Source organism: Chelonia mydas, chromosome 2, assembly GCF_015237465.2.
Source record: "Chelonia mydas isolate rCheMyd1 chromosome 2, rCheMyd1.pri.v2, whole genome shotgun sequence".
NCBI lineage: Eukaryota > Metazoa > Chordata > Testudines > Cheloniidae > Chelonia > Chelonia mydas.
This window is the reverse complement of record NC_057850.1, coordinates 109,733,494-109,750,217: the sequence shown is the minus strand read 5'-3', so window position 1 is coordinate 109,750,217 and position 16,724 is coordinate 109,733,494. Positions and strand designations below refer to the sequence as shown.

General features: G+C 41.5%; 1 protein-coding gene across 1 annotated transcript in view; it reads right to left on the bottom strand.

Moving 5' to 3' along the window:
• CAP2 (cyclase associated actin cytoskeleton regulatory protein 2) overlaps nt 1-16,724 on the bottom strand; it is an 86,605-nt gene that overhangs the window by 17,557 nt on the left and 52,324 nt on the right. The window contains exons 5-7 of the mRNA XM_007054875.4: nt 12,598-12,741; nt 12,001-12,086; nt 8,431-8,536 (exon numbers count right to left, since the gene is read on the bottom strand). Of these exons, the coding sequence (XP_007054937.2) occupies nt 8,431-8,536; nt 12,001-12,086; nt 12,598-12,741 (336 nt within the window). The remainder of the gene's footprint in view (nt 1-8,430; nt 8,537-12,000; nt 12,087-12,597; nt 12,742-16,724) is intronic.

Here is a 16,724-nt window from a genome sequence, read left to right as displayed (position 1 = left end):
TTTATGAAAGATGAGTGTCGCTGGCAATGGTGGGTGCATCATTTATTTTCTAAATTTCTTGTTGGAAATATGGAATTGCATCAGGTGTATGTTTATACCTTCCCAACATCTCTTCTTCTGGGGGGTGGTCAGAAAAGAAAGATGAACTTTATTCCACATAAGAACACAAGACTTATAATTCCCCCTGGGCGTGGCTATGTGGCTTTTTGATAAATGGGTCAAACTAAACATAGCATGGCAGATATACTATAAAGATAGCATGAGGTTGCTGGTTGCAAAAATCAGCCTTTGCAGCCTCCTCCTCTGAGCATGCAGATGGTAGGGACAAGACAAAGTTTTATGGGGAAAATGTTGAGGTGTTAAAGGAAATGGTGGCGATTCCGTGAGAGAATGTCTAGAGCAGGCATCTGTAGCTGGGAATGAAGTGCCAAATGATTGTATTGGGACTAATATAAGGGCAGACTGGCATGCTAATTTATGGGCTGCAGTACTTACCACTGTTTGATCTAACTCTGGTTCTCGCTGAAGATGCTTAGGGGAGTTTTAATCAAAATTTCAGTTTTTTAAAGAACATTTAAAAATATTATGTATTCCATTATGAATATTTTAGAAAAATATGTGTTAGGAGATAAGACTTGCAGACACAGATAAAACTCTCATTGGCTTCAATGTGAGTAGGATCGGCCCACTGTAAATAAATCTCAATTTTGAAACTGTTCGTAAATTGCAGATTTTCTCCTAGGTATCTGTGTTTTTTTATAAATGGGGAAAATGTTTAGTGTTTCCTTGAGATTGCGTCAAAGGGAACATTTTCACTAAATTCACCACTATTGTGAGACTATTTCATCAAATCAAAAACTCACCAATTTTGTCCCAAATGACCATGGTCTACAAAAAATAAATTATCCCAGCTCTACACAAGTAACTTGAGATGAATGTTTTGGAAAATAATCCTCAGGCAGTATTTGTTTGTTAGCACTGATTTGAGATACAGTTAGCTACAGCAAACTCTCCTTATTGCCAGTTGTTTTCAGGCCATAAAGTAAACCTGCATGAATAGGAGTGGATGTGTTTCCCTGGTCCCTCCCAACACACTCAACCCCTCCAGCAAACTAAAACTTTTATGAGACATTCCTGATAGCTTATACTACAGCTGTTCAGTCCTTTTTCTAAAAAAGAAAAAAAAGTGGGGCGAGGGGAGGGAGAGATAGTTCAGTAGTCTCTTGCATTTCACCAGTGACAACTGAAAGAAGGAACAGTTTATTACTACAGCTGTAGATTTCGTCTAGAGTTCAAAAAGTGGTAACAAGGAAACATGGTTGCAACTGTCACAAAACAGAACAGTTGTTGTGTGGGGGAAATGATATGCTGATCATTTTCAACAGTTCATTATAATAATAGCTTTGCACTTCTACAGTCTCTTCTGACATCTGAAAATGTCCAAGCATTAATGAATTAAATTTTACTGAGCTCTATTAGGTAAGTAAATATTATTATCCCCATTATACAGATGGGTAAATTGAGGCACAACACTTAGTGATTTACCTAGTAGAACCAGGTATCATGACTCCCACCCATTCACGTGATTTCTGAAACTTCACACATTCCAATCAATTCAATGAATCCCCAAAACCTTACTTTAGGGAAATGATTTCAGATTGAATTATTTTGGATCATACTGGCAAGAACAGTCTCTTTGAGTTGCACAAACACAATCCTGTCAACATTCATGAAAATTATGCTTGCATATCATGATGAAAATATAATTCTATATTTTATTCCATGGGTGTCAGTGGGGCTGAGCAGTGGGTGGCCTGTATGCACTGGTCAATTACCAAGTTGCAGTCAGGAGATAAGTCAGGGTCGAACTGGGTAAGGATACCAGGGAGTCAGGGTCAGGCATCAAGTTACAGACAGCAGGCAAATAGCAGAGTCTGGGACAAACCAGGGTCAGAAGACAGAGTCTAGGGTCCACAGCAAGGCAAGGTCTGGAGAAGAAGCAAGCAGGCAGTCTGTGTCATTGCTCAGGACAATTCCCCATGATGGCTTCCTGGTTTATATACCAGCATGAGACAATCAGTGGGCTGCAAGGGGCTGCCACTCAGACCCTGTTGTGCAGTACTTCCTGCAGTGCCTAGCTCCACAGGGTACTCCAGCGGAAACGTGGCGTAAGCTTCCTATGACAATGCTGAATTGTTAGCAGCCCAGAATTCTCATGGTCCAGGTTCTAACTCTTTCTCTCCTCCCCCCCAATTCTGGGTTGGGTTCTACTTGAGGGTTGGGGGTGGTTCCAGAGCATGAGGTGTGGTGGTGCCTAGACTGTACCCCCCTACTGCGCCTGGTCTTGTTCATTTCCTGAGCTCTTCTGAGCTGGAGAGGAGGCAAGGGAGTGTTCTGGAACCACACAGTGAAAACAGAGCTTCACTGCTGTCTATGTTCTTTCTCCTGAGGTCAAGTGTTGGTGACCCTTGTTGACCTATATGGGTTCAGGACTGGGTCCTACAGGCTTTGGTGTAGAGGGCGGACATGGGGGCATCTGACCACCCCTCATTTCCTCCTTCTACTCACACAGCTGAGAGTTGATGTGAGATCAATAGAGGCCTGTAGGCAGATGGGGCAGGCTAGCTCATCTTTTACATACTCACTGAGCACCACCAGAATTTATGTAGTTGGGCAGTGTCTTTCCATTGGATGTCCGCTGCACACTGTTGGAAATGAGCCACGTAAGTGGCTGGCCCTTGCTCCTGGCGAAGCTTCCAGAGGGCAGCCTCTACAGAGCAGCCACAATGTGGGTCATCAAAGATGGTTGAGAAGGCTTGCAAGGAGTCCCAATCAGACCCCATGGGCCTGCTCTATTCCAACAGGAGGGAAGCCCAATCGAATGCTTCACAGGCAATCAGGCTGACTATTAGCTCCACCTTTGTCTGGTCCATGGGGTACGTTGGGGGCACAGCAGGAAGAGCAGGCTGCCTTGGTTCAGAAACCCCTGGAATTTCCAACAATCCCTGTCAAACTGTTTGGGCAGTGGCACCGCAGGCGTTGGTTCAGGCGATGGGTGGTCTGTCGGGCACATAGTGCGGCTGCTTCTCCCTGTAAGCATGCCAGCTGTTTGTGTAGGGTTTGTGCTTTGACAGTGAGCTTCATCACTCGGGTCTGTAGTATTAGGTTCTCCGCCTGCAGGTTGGCAACTTGCTCTTGCAGGTCCCAGACCCCTGGGGAGCTACTGGTCGGAGGGCAGCCCACCCCTTCCATCATATATGCAGGGGTTAGATGGGCTTAGGGGGTGAAGGTGGTTTGAGTAAACTGTCAGGGCTGGGCTGTGGGTAGCCTGTGTTCATGGTCAGTTACCAAATTGCAGGCAGGAGAAGAGTAGCAGGGTTGGGGTCAAGCCAGGTCAGGATACCAGGACGCCAGGGTCAGGCACCAGGCAAGTAGCAGGGTCAGAGTAAAGCTGGGTTGGGATACCAGGGAATCAGGAACCAGGTTACAGACAGCAGGTAAATAGCAGAGTCGGGGACAAACCAGGGTCAGAAGCCAGAGTCTAGGATCCAGAGCAAGGCAAGGTCTGGGGCAGAAGCAAGCAGGCAGTCTGTGTCATTGCTCAGACAGCTCCCCATGATGGCTTCCTGGTTTATATACCAGCATGAGCCAATCAGTGGGCTGTGAGGGGCGGCTACTCAGGCTCTGCTGAGAGGTACTTCCTCCAATGTCTATCTTCACAAAGTCCTCCAGTGGAAACCCAGCCTAAGTGTCCAATGGCACTGTGGAAGTATCAGCAGCCCAGAACGTGCCGTCGACCTATCTAGTCCCTCAGGTTCTTCCAAGGGGAACCAGTCTTGTGAATAGGTTTTCCATGAGCAAAGAGCCCAGAAATGCACTAACCCTATTTATTATTTGTTTAAAAAATCTGCAAATACAGGTGGCTCAGTTCTGCCACCTGTATGAACGTTGAGAAGTAACTTACTCCTCAAATAATTACACATATTTCAGTGGGACTGCTTAAAGAATAAGGTATTACTCAACAGGGTGGCAGAATCAAGACCGAAATGAATAAGGGTGACAGAACAGGGCACATTATTATCTTTCAGACTCTGTACAGATCTATTTTTATCAGCATAAGCACAATAATAAAAGCTGATAGAGCCCCTGTGATTATATTATGAGGGCTGATTGCTTATGTGTGCTTTCACCCTTATGTGCCCTGTACTAGGGCCGCTATACTGTACTCCATTAAGACCTATCTTGAACCTGCCTCTTAAAGCATCCAGAACTGGCCAGTGCCAGAGACAGAGATACAGTTCTAGATTCCCTAATGGTCTGATCTAATTTGGTAACTCCTATGTTCTTGATTTTGCACATTTTCCCAAGATATTTGCAAACTGGTTGGAAAAAAGTAGTAATTTCCTAATGATTTTCCAAGACACTTTTTCTCTCTCTTTAACAACCCCAAACACTCTGAGTTATTTATTTTATTTGTGTGTGAGTGTGATTTCTAGCATTCCTTGTTCAGTTGTGTAGATACCAATGACAAATTATTTGTACGACATGGTACTTATAAATATGCATTCAAGTTGGTCAAAAGTTTATTGTATACACAATAGCGATTCTGTACCAACATTTTCTTTCCATAAACATTTCTTTCTCAATGCCTAGCCAACCTACCAGTTTTTCCTTTTATGCACATAAGCGGATGCTATTCCTTTCAAGGATTAACAATTTTGTTTGCAATAGTCCCATAGTACCTATCTAAGACCCTGATCCTGCAAACACCTGGGCGTGTGCCCGACTTTATACACTGTGGGTCTGGTCCTGACTTGTTGAAGTCAATGGGATCTTTGCCATTGACTTCAATAGTGCAGGATCAGGCCTTGTGAGTAGTTCCACTGATTTCACTGGGAATTAAACCTGTGCTAAATTGGTCAAAAGTTCCCTTTTAAATGCAGTATCTTTATGATACAGTCACTTTATGCCTGGCCAAAACTCTTAGGTGTATCACTTTTGAAAGCCTGAGTATATAATCAGGGATTCACTGAAACTATCCAAAAATACTGATATGTGACTGTTTAATTCTGACTTTAAAAAGTAAAAGAAAAATCATAATACCATTTTATAACTCATGGATTTGTTACAGGTGTCTAGTAGAAAAATATCTAAACAGAAAAGATACATGCTAATTTATTAAACTTCTGACTTTGTAAGGTTCACTTGGTGGTATGTCAAAAGAATTACACATCACATCAATAAGAACATTCTGTTTAGAATGTGACATCTGAGCCCCAGGTCATCTGAGATTTAACTGAACCATACTTTCAGGATAAACCACTTCAGATAGGACATATTTCAAGTGAGCGAAACTAATAATACTAAGGATGCAGTAAATCATCTTTAACCAACTGTAATGGATGGAGTACTGTCTGTGGAGACGTTATATTTGATATGAACAAATAGTGGGTTTCGGTCTGTTTGCATACAGCACTCTGATTGACAATTAAACCAAAGGAAACAGAGAGACCCTGGGTGGGAGGCTGAGATGCTGACTTACAACCAGTCAAATGTATCCTGCAATAGCTACTATTTTGGGAAAGACTGCAGGTGCCCACAAAGCTAAAAATGACTCCTATCTGACGAAATGCAAATGAGATAGCTTTGTCTTATCTTAATATTAGTTCCATACCTGTAAAGTTCCATTATGTAAAATAAAATTATTTCTTTTATATATTCGCAGATATAAAGTTGGCCCTTATTCTAATGCTCATTCTGCTAATAGGGTAATAGAGTTCCTTAGCTCTGTCTTATAATCATTTCAAAATCGGTAATTCTTCTCACACCCACTGACTGGATTAAAATAGAATAGGATGCAGCAACGGTGTAATTTTATACTAAACACTGAGAACGAAAGTGAAGTTTAATATTTTAAATCTTTGCTAAAGAAAGAACCCCACAAAAAAGCAGCTAATTCCTCAGATACCTCAAAAAAGTTTAATATTTTACTTTTAGACCAAAAAGTACACATATTTCAACAAATGCTAGTTTCTCCTTTGTTTGAACTTGCACTTGCACTTGCTATGCTTCAAGGTCTTGCATGGTGCACAGGGAAGAGTGCAAAGTTGTAGTCCAGTGCAAATTTGAGCAAAAGCTATCCCTGGGCACAAGTAACATGATGTACTAGGCACAGTTGTTTTCCCTGAACAGAAGTAAGTTTCAAGCCCCTTGAGTGCAAGGCATGTGCAGTGAATGTATGTGTCTAAAGGGACATGTCAAGTGCGATCCTTGGCATGCTAATATGTGTTTCTTTCTCTGGGCCAATGTAACTCCTATTAAAGTCAGTGGAAAGACTCTCGTTGACTACAATAAAAGTTGCATCAGGGCCTTTATCCTGACTCCTACTATTAGGCTGTAGTGATTTGGCAATCATGGATTTGTAATATTAGAATACGTCTAAGAAGAGGTGGCTTAGTGGTTAGGATGCAGGCATCAAAGGTTAGCGACAGATACAGTTTATTACATGGATCTCACCTCTACATATGTGCCATATATATTGGAGGGGAGGTAACCACTTCATAGCTGAAGTTAAAGCTAGCCTCCATTATAAGATACAATTTTAGCTTCTCTATGTCTTTGGATTGGAAAACTGTTTTGGCCTGAAACTGTAACGTTCTGGTGACTTGTCCCATTCCACTTAATTACAAATTTTTAAACTGTGTCTTTATTTGCTTACACAAAAGAAACTATGAACAATATTGTATGTGTGTGCTTTTTAAAAAGAATTAGGACGCTCCAAAACCAAAGAATTGTTAATGAAATTTCAGGGCATAAGACATTTTGACTCACATCTAGAATTCCTCTAACTAGATAATAAGTAATGTGAGTACATTCTTTAGACTACCAAGAAGAAACTTAGACTCTTACATTTTTATATTGACAGAGGATCAAAATCCTTGCATGTGTGTCAAACACAGCAAATTCTTTATTCTTAAAGTTTAACCCTATTTAAGAGAAGAATAGACAACAGATTGCAAGATGATCCTCTAATGTGGTTACACATCATAGTTGTAACACAATGAAAATGTACTTATATTGTATATATGTTACACACAATATATACACACAGCATGGAGCTCAATAATTATTTATATTCGTATAACATAGTAAAATAAAATTATCTATACTATAATAATGTGGTATGTGTCCCTTGTATTTCTTTTTCTCATTATAAAACCTCCCTCTTCTCTGTCTTTCCCTCCCATTCTTCCATCTTTCAATCTCTCCTTAACTTTTTATCCCCTTCTTAACCTTTCTTCTGCTCTCTATCCCCGCAAGCAATAGCGCACTGGACCTGGAGAATCTAATTTCCTTACTCCTCCCTCATTGCTGCTGAGAACTAGGAGCCCAAAGAATTTCTCCACCTCCCCAAATGTCTAGGCCACAATCGTCCTAAAGCATCATTCTGTCCATCTTTCGCACAAGTTTCAGCTGTTCTCAGCGGAGAGCAAAAAGAATGTAACTTCTGCTACTGGCTAAGAACAGTGAGCTGTGACCGTTGCCTGCTCTGCCCTGGAGAAGCACAGTTGTGCAGCCACACAGCCAGCACTGTTTAGTCTCTGATTTGTTTAAGACACAAAATTTCTGGGGAGGCTTCACCTCCCTGGGGCCCATCCGTTGTGATGCTTTGGAAAAGTGAAAGGGAAGATGAGGGTAGACATGGCACTATCCACAAAGGCAGATTAAAGAAAGAAAAATCCTGCAGCCAGCATACATTGAGCCTAGTTTGTTCATATCTGACGACTATTATTACAATGTCCACCTCCGCCCACTCAGATCTCCATTTTATTTTATCTATGCACCCGACCCACTTTAGATCTCTCATACTAGGAGACTTAGGCTTTGTCTACACCAGCACTTTTGTCAGCAAAACTTTTGTCAGGGGTGTGAAAAAACCACACCGCTGACCAACATGAATTTCGCCAACAAGAGCGCCAGTGTGGAGAGCGCTATGTCAGTGGGAGATGCTCTCCTGCCGACATAGCTACCACTGCTCATTGTGGGTGGTTTAATTATGCCAGCAGGAGAGCTCTCTCCTGCCGGCATAGAAGAGCTACACAGGAGACCTTACAGTGCAGTGGTACAGCTGCGCCGCTGTAAGGTCTGTAGTGTAGACATAGCCTAAAAAGCTACCTTACTACAACATTCACTGCTTTGCACGGTCAACTTTTGTTTTGAATCTTCTTCCTGGGTCACATTTGTCTTATCCGCTTAAAATATTTTTAAAATTTTAAATACAGAAATGTCGTCTTCTTTTTTTTTTTTTTAAATCCTTTCCTCTCCCGGAGATAATGTTTGGTATCACTGCAATAATGCCAGAATCTGGTAAAAGCAGAATGAGCTAGTGTTATTTTCCTGTTCTGACTGTGAAAGGGAAGGAGCACTCACGGTTTTACTCCAGGTGAGGCCTGTGGTATGATGCTCTTTGATGTAAGCTTGAAGCTCAGTCCAGATGTTCAAGTATGATTTCACCCAATCAACATGATGTAAGTCACTGTAAGGAAAAAAAAAGGAAATATTTCTATGTATGATTTATTGTGTTTAAATATAGATACTTGCTACCCTGTATTTAAAGCAGACTAGAGACTGCATCTGTCATTGGCCACTGACAATTCAGTCAGAAGACTGCTGACAGACAGGCAGCCCAGCAAATGGTGAGGCCTAGCAGACTGGTGAGCCCTGAGATCCTTCCAGAGGAGAGATAAGGGAACAAGAGGGCTCCAGGACAGAATGCTTCCTGCCCAGGCTCAAAGTGAGCCAGGGCAGTAATAAAGCTAGATGGAGCCCTGTGCCAGGAATTCAAACCTGGTCCCCTTCAGTGTTTTGATTTTTAGAGAATTAAAGATCAGCATATTCTGTAAAATGTCCTGGCTTCTGAGTTCAAAGGTAGCTTATTGCTTTCCTTTACACCTCTCAAATGAGCATGTGCTCTGCTACCCTTTCCCCTTGGAACATTTTAACCAGCACCTTATAAACTCTTAAACGCAACCAAAATATTAATCTCAAAAGAAAAGGAGGAGTTGTCATAAATGAAGGCTGGTCAGGAAGCAAAGGTTATGTGCATCTTTAGGCTAGATAATATGGTGTCATGTTATAATTTCTCTCAGACTCATATTTATAAGCCAAGATTTTAAAAAATAAGTTAGGTTCCCAAATTACTATTTAGGCACCTAAATAAGTGGCCTAATTTTCCAAAACTCCAAGCATCATTGACTGCAATGGGACAATGAGTGGAAGTAAGAATATGTATGGGAGTAAAGGATGGAGCCCTTAATGGTGAAAATCCAGTTAAAGATAATAACAGTGATCACTAAAAGCCTGATCCATGGCCCGCTGGAGTCAATGGAAAGACTCCCATTGATTCCGTTGCATGGGCACTGGGATCAGGTCTTAAAGTAAAACAAAGCCTCAGAGAAAAATCTCCACACTTAAATCCTGTGTCTTGTTTGTTTATTTTTATATAACTTTTTCAGCTCCAATACTCAGAAACATCTTGGTGTGAAATACTAAACAAACATCATCCCTCTCCTCATCCCTAAAAATCATGCACATTGTTTATTCCTTTTTAAAAGGTGCACTTTCCCCACTGGTGCTTATACCCGTTCAAAAAGTACATTCTAAAATGGAGCAAAGAATTACCCAGAGTAGATCATTTTGGGCTCCAGCAGGCAATTCACAACTATAATTAAAAGAACTTTCTCAAAAATTCAGATCTGCAGATTAATTTTTACTTGGGCAAAAGATTAAATTACTTGTGAGCTGCTTTCCCTCTGCTGATCAGTGTGGATGAAAATGTGTATCAACAGACCTGATATAAGGACTTGAATCAGGTATAGATTCATAGATATTTAGGTCAGAAGGGACCATTATGATCATCTAGTCTGACCTCCTGCACAACGCAGACCACAGAATTTCACCCACCTCACACCTCACACCTGTGCTATTGAAGTCCTCAAATCGTAGTTTAAAGACTTCAAGGAGCAGAGAATCCTCCAGCAAGTGACCCGTGCCCCATGCTACAGAGGAAGGCGAAAAACCTCCAGGGCCTCTTCCAATCTGCCCTGGAGGAAAATTCCTTCCCGACCCCAAATATGGCGATCAGCTAAACCCTGAGCATATGGGCAAGATTCATCAGCCAGATACTACAGAAAATTCTTTCCTGGGTAACTCGGATCTCACCCCATCTAATAGCCCATCACAGGCCATTGGGCCTATTTATGAATATTTAATTACCAAAACCATGTTATCCCATCATACCATCGCCTCCATAAACTTATCGAGTTTAATCTTAAAGCCAGATAGATCTTTTGCCCCCACTGCTTCCCATGGAAGGCTATTACAAAACTTCACTCCTCTGATGGTTAAAAACCTTCATCTAATTTCTAGTCTAAATTTCCTAGTGGCCAGTTTATATCCATTTGTTCTTGTGTCCACATTGGTACTGAGCTTAAATAATTCCTCTCCCTCTCTGGTATTTATCCCTCTGACATATTTATAGAGAGCAATCAGATCTCCCCTCAACCTTCTTTTAGTTAGGCTAAACAAGCCAAGCTCCCTGAGTCTCCTTTCATAAGACAAGTTTTCCATTCCTTGGATCATCCTAGTAGCCCTTCTCTGTACCTGTTCCAGTTTGAATTCATCCTTCTTAAACATGGAAGACCAGAACTGCACACAGTATTCCAGGTGAGGTCTCACCAGTGCCTTGTATAACAGTACTAAAACCTCCTTATCCCTACTGGAAATACCTCTCCTGATGCATCCCAAGACCGCATTAGCTTTTTTCACAGCCATATCACATTGGCGGCTCATAGTCATCCTATCATCAACCAATACTCCAAGGTCCTTCTCCTCCTCCGTTACTTCTAATTGATGCGTCCCTAGCTTATAACTAAAATTCTTGTTATTAATCCCTAAATGCATGACCTTACACTTCTCACTATTAAATTTCATCCTATTACTATTACTCCAATTTACAAGGTCATCCAGATCCTCCTGTAGGGTATCCCGGTCCTTCTCTAAATTGGCAATACCTCCCAGCTTTGTATCATCTGCAAACTTTATTAGCACACTCCTACTTTTTGTGCCGAGGTCAGTAATAAAAAGATTAAATAAGATTGGTCCCAAAACCGATCCTTGAGGAACTCCACTGGTAACCTCCCTCCAGCCTGACAGTTCACCTTTCAGTAGGACCCGTTGTAGTCTCCCTTTTAACCAATTCCTTATCCACCTTTCAATTTTCCTATTGATCCCCATCTTATCCAATTTAACGAATAATTCCCCATGTAGCACGGTATCAAATGCCTTACGTTCTATAAAAGAACAAAAATGGGATTTCAATCAGCCTAATTTGTCATGGAAGATGATGGCTAAGGGGGAAAAAAAAAACCCTAATTTGCAGGTATTGTATTTTAGTAACAATATGGTACTATCGGCTAAAAACTCTGCAAAGGCCAAGTGAATGGGATTTGTGCAAGGGTTCCCCAAAGGGGCTCAGAAAAAGGAGTCATCCTCTCACTGTCTCAGGCTACAGAACACCAATAGCACTGCACCATATGTGTTGCAGCAACCACATGCCTCCCTGTGCGCACCCCTTAAGATCCCCATGTATTGGTGCAAAAAGAGCCCCTTTGGAAACACAGCATCAAGGGGCAGTAAAGTCTCAACTGCATGGAGATGGACTCCAGATGATAGAGCCTAAGTGCAATTTTTCAAGCAGAAAAGCAAGATGGGCAGTCAGGGAATTCCATCTCTGCAGCAGTGTATCAGTCAGACAGGGTAGTGCTGTAGTTGGCAGTGTGTGTGTGTGTGTCGTGTGTTCACGCATTGAATGCTTTTTAATTTTCAAAACATTTTTTTTGTCATGTGTTTGCAACTAATACAGTACTCTCTAGCATCTCAGTAAAGCCAGTTCTAAGCTATCAATAGAGAAAACGTAGACATTCACACCAGGCAACATACCTGTTTTTGTAATCCTTTAACACCCTGTTAGTATAAAAGGTAGCAGCATCATTCATCTCCTTGACATAAGGGCCTGGTTTAGGAGACTAAGAGAACAGCACCATTGCCCAAGCAGAGCAAGAAAAAAATAAAAGAAGAGAAGAGTTAAAACATTAGTCAAAACCCCCCACCAGTATTTTAGACTAAGGGCTTGTCTTCACTACGAGGGAGATCAACGCCGCTGCGAGCGATGCAGTGGGGGGTCAATTTAGCGGGTCTAGTGAAGACCTGCTAAATCGACAGCAGTGTGCTCTTCGGTTGACTCCGGTACCCCAGCTCTCCGAGAAAAGTAAGGGAAATCGACCGGAGAGCATCTCCCGTCGACACAGCACAGTGAAGACACCAGGGTAAGTCGACCTAAGCTACATTATTCATGTAGCTGGAATAGCGTAACCTAGATCGACTTACTCCCCTAGTGTAGACTAGGCCTGAGGGTAGAAATAAGGAGATGGGAATGCAGAGTTAAATAATATTCAGGACTGTTCTGATTTGATTATTTGTTTATGGAGTACCATTAAGAAGTGCGTTTAAAAATGCCCTAGTCTGTGTCTAACTCACCACTGTTATCCACCCAAGTGCAGGAATGCTTTCGCTGACAGCTGAGAGGTGGTTGAACATTTTACTTCCTCGGTTTCTCTCTCTGAATGTCTGGATTTCCTGGATCTTGTCAGATATAGGTTTGAGCAGCACGGCCATCTCACTCTGCAGTAAAACATGAAACTATTGGTAACACTGGCAGACTGGAGGCACTCTGTGCTCAGCACTTCTCCGTGTAATGCCATCGATTTAGGGAGGCAATAAAGGTCAATGTCTTGTATCACTTGTAAGCTCACCACACAACTTCATTTGCCCCGCTCCAGTTACAACAGAAAAACATCCACCCATTAAATACTGATGTGCATTGCAATGTAAATTACAGTCAGCATTGGCAGTGTCTGAGATATGTGCAATATATACAGCAGGGCTGGTCAAACTGGCTCTTTTACCATTAAAGTGTGGCTCGCAAGCCCCCCACGTCCCCCCATTCTCTGTCTACCAGACTGGGGGTGAGCTCAGGCCCTCTGCCTTGCAGTGGGGTGGTGGGGTAGGGACTTCTGTCCAGCAGGGAGGGGGGAGTCTCTGGGCTTTAGCCCTGTAGGGCGCACTTGCTGGGGCTCGGGGCTTCAGCAAGAGTCGGGCTGACGCCCCGAGCCCTGGCTCCTGCCAGGTGTGCTCCAGCTCTCGAACTTCTGAAGATTTTTGAATGTGGCTCAGAGGGCCAGTAAGTTTGGCCACCCCTGCTATATAGTTAAACAGGGACCTGTGCTTCCTGGGACCTATGATGCTCCCCAAGGGCACCCATGGTTGTGAGGCACCTCACTACTACCTCCCTTTAGCAGACACAGACAAGACTCCTTCACACTGTGGATCAACTCCCTGAAACCAGTGGCCTCTGGCAATACAAGCACTGCCTTCAGGCCTCTGCAGGCCTCACTCCCTCTGAGCAGGTTGGCACACACCAACCGCCAAGCCCTTTCTGAGCATTCCCTGTTTTGTCCAGCCCCGTATTCATTAAACACTCAGAGAAATACCAGGATATAGAGAACACTCACACTCAGAAAACACACACAGAGAAAACAAATGTACACATAAGGCATACACTAGCTTGTAAGATTCAGCTCAAGACCCGCACTTTGCTTAACATCAGTGCTCTGAGATATATTTATAGTGAAAACAAGAATAAGTTTATTATCAAATAGATATTCAGGAGATAGTGAGTAAGGATACTGGAAACATGGTTACATATGAAACAATATCATAACACACTTTCTAGAGACAGATTAACCTCCTTCCTAAAGATTTTCAACACTTTCAACCAAGGCTGGCTGAGATCCCATTTTCATGAATATAAACACATCGTCCATTTACTTCCTAGGTACAAGATGAAGGGGTATCTTCTTTGTCTTCTAGATATATCAGCAAAGTTCATGGTCTTTACTCACAGACAGGATAACCTCCCATAGATTGTCTTTTTTCCTGTGTGACCTTTCCCTGTTTGCTTCACACCTCTTCATTAATATTTGACTTCATATGTAAATGGGCAGCCATTGTGTTAGTTTACAATGCTTAATTTACATCCTGACACAGAGACACACACATTTCTTACCTCCCGTTTGGAGGAAAACCTGTTTTTCACCTTTGCTGGTGACAAACATCTTGATACAGACTTAAAAAACATATTTTCAGTGTGTGTGTATATACATAACTTCTTCATACATTTCACTAGGATAGTAATGACCAGTGTGACACTTGCTTTAACTTGAGACCTCACATGACATTCTTTGACAAAGCAAAATGTACATACTAGAATCAGGATATGCCCATAAACTTATCAACTGGCATTACGAGATTCTTGGGTCACAGGACCCCACTCCTAAAATGATTATACATTTTGGAGTTACTGTGACAGTTAGTTTTTCATATGATATTCCAGAAACTTCTTTAGGACATTTGCAATGCCCTGGGTTTTCATTTTATTTATCAAAATGTATTTTATGTCTGACTTTGTTTTTTAGAAGTACAAAATATTTGTTTTGATGTATTGCTATACCAAGTAGAATTTGCTCTGTGTTTACCAGCAACAAACAGTCCAATAGAATGAGTACTCAGTGCGACTGAATAGCGTTTGGAATGAAGAGAAAAGCTGGATGAGCACAGATGGCCATCTAAGCTATTCTTTTATTCAACGTGAATATTAATCACACTTGTCCAGTGTACCAGATAAACTCATTCAAAACACTAAGTTGGTGGAAAGTTTACCACATTCAGTAATAGACACATGTTGCTGCAGAGTGAGAATCTGTCAGCATCTTCTTATCTGTAATATAAACTATCTTGCGACCCTAAAATATATTGCCACAAAAATGGCTCAGTTTTTGATTTTAAAAGTTCAGTCACCTAACTCATGCCGCACACTGACATGTGACCGACTTGAGAGAACACCATTCTCCAGTGCCCACGCTCTTTCCTGAAATACAACCGAGGGGAGAAGTTGGCCACTAGTATTTATGGACAAAGTTGTCTGAGACAGATATTTCTTTTCATTTTTCCTAAGAGTGTAACTGTTTGACTGACTTAACTGTTTACTGAAGAAAATTCATTTTTCAGAATACTTTGAGGACCAGCATTACCATTCACATAATAAAATTACCATTATTGTACAATTACCTGCCCAGTCAAGGTGCAGGTCCATTCTGTAGTAAGAAACTGGTATATCAGAGTGCTTAAATACTGCAGTGATGGATGCTATACAATTCCTAAAATAGGTAGGTAGTGTAACAGAGAGATTAATTATCAGAAAGACTTTCCAGTCAGCAAAGAAAGATTGATTGTAAGTGGCTTCATTTGCAAAAGATGTAACCAAAAGTGGGATTAGTGGAAAAGGTGAAAGCTCCTAAATGGCCTTTTGAGAGCTACACAATTTTCTTTTCCATGCTGGGAGAGAGTTGTAACAAAGAGAAGTTCAAATGTTCCCCAGATCAGCTGAGGAATACCTTTACAGGATGACCTTCTTCCTGCCTTGCCATTTAAAATATCTCATGACTTCTGATTGGGCAACAATATCTCATGACTTCTGATGGCTGTAAAAAATAACACACAGCAGTAAGCTTTGCTTGTTTATTTCCCTCCCCTTTAACATGTGTTTCAAGCCATTCCGCATGACGTAAGCTTCTTAAAATATTCTCCCTACTTAAAATAAATGTGTCAAAGTTACCATAAATCAACACATGGTCAAAAGGCTTTCCCAGCAACAGGGGAAAAATCAGGGGTTAAAAAATTTTAAAGGAGTCAGTCTCGAACCTTATTATTGTCACATTGAGAAAGGTGCATCTGAAAAGTTGGTGATATCTGGCCTGCCTCCACAAAGGGCAAAAATATGATATTTACAATATTAACTGGATCAGAAAGGATTCTTGTTTATCTCTGGCTCCCCAACTACAAGTCATTAAGTCTGAAAAGACCCTGCGATCTCTTAAAAATTGTTTTTGTGACCATAATATTATCAAGTTTGGAAAAGTTCTTGTTTACAGTTTTTATTTTTTCATACAACACTCAGGAATCTGAGTACAACAGTGATTAGCAAAAATAAAATTAAATAAAGTATTTTCCCTGCTTTTGTGTTGTGCTAATTTGCTCCTAGAGTCTAAAGAATGTTTACAGTCTCTAGCTCATCATAAACCTTCATGGCCCAGATCCAAACAGCCCAAGAGAATGTCAGGAACAGAACATGTAGCTCCAGAAAGGCCTTGCATATCGAGGCAGCATGGTCGTGGGGATAGGGCACAGGCTTGGTAATCAGGAAACCTCAGTTCTCTTCCAGGCTCTGCCACTGACTTATTGTGTGACTTCTGGAAAATCACTTCAGTTCTCTGTGCCTCAGTTCCTTATATGTCAATTGGGGCTGATGATACTTACCTTCATTTGTAAAATGCTTTGAGAGCCAAGGATAAAAAGCCCTAAATAAGAGGTAAGTAGTATTATTACTGTGGGCAGGGGACCCAATCCTGCTTTCATTAAGGTCAACAGAAAAGCTCCCATGACTTCAGTACAAGATTATGTCCATTCATCTTACGTGTGTTAGAGTTTTCTGTTGCTTTGAATGTAGGGAGATATATATTTTCTTTTGCTGCACTACATATTAAATA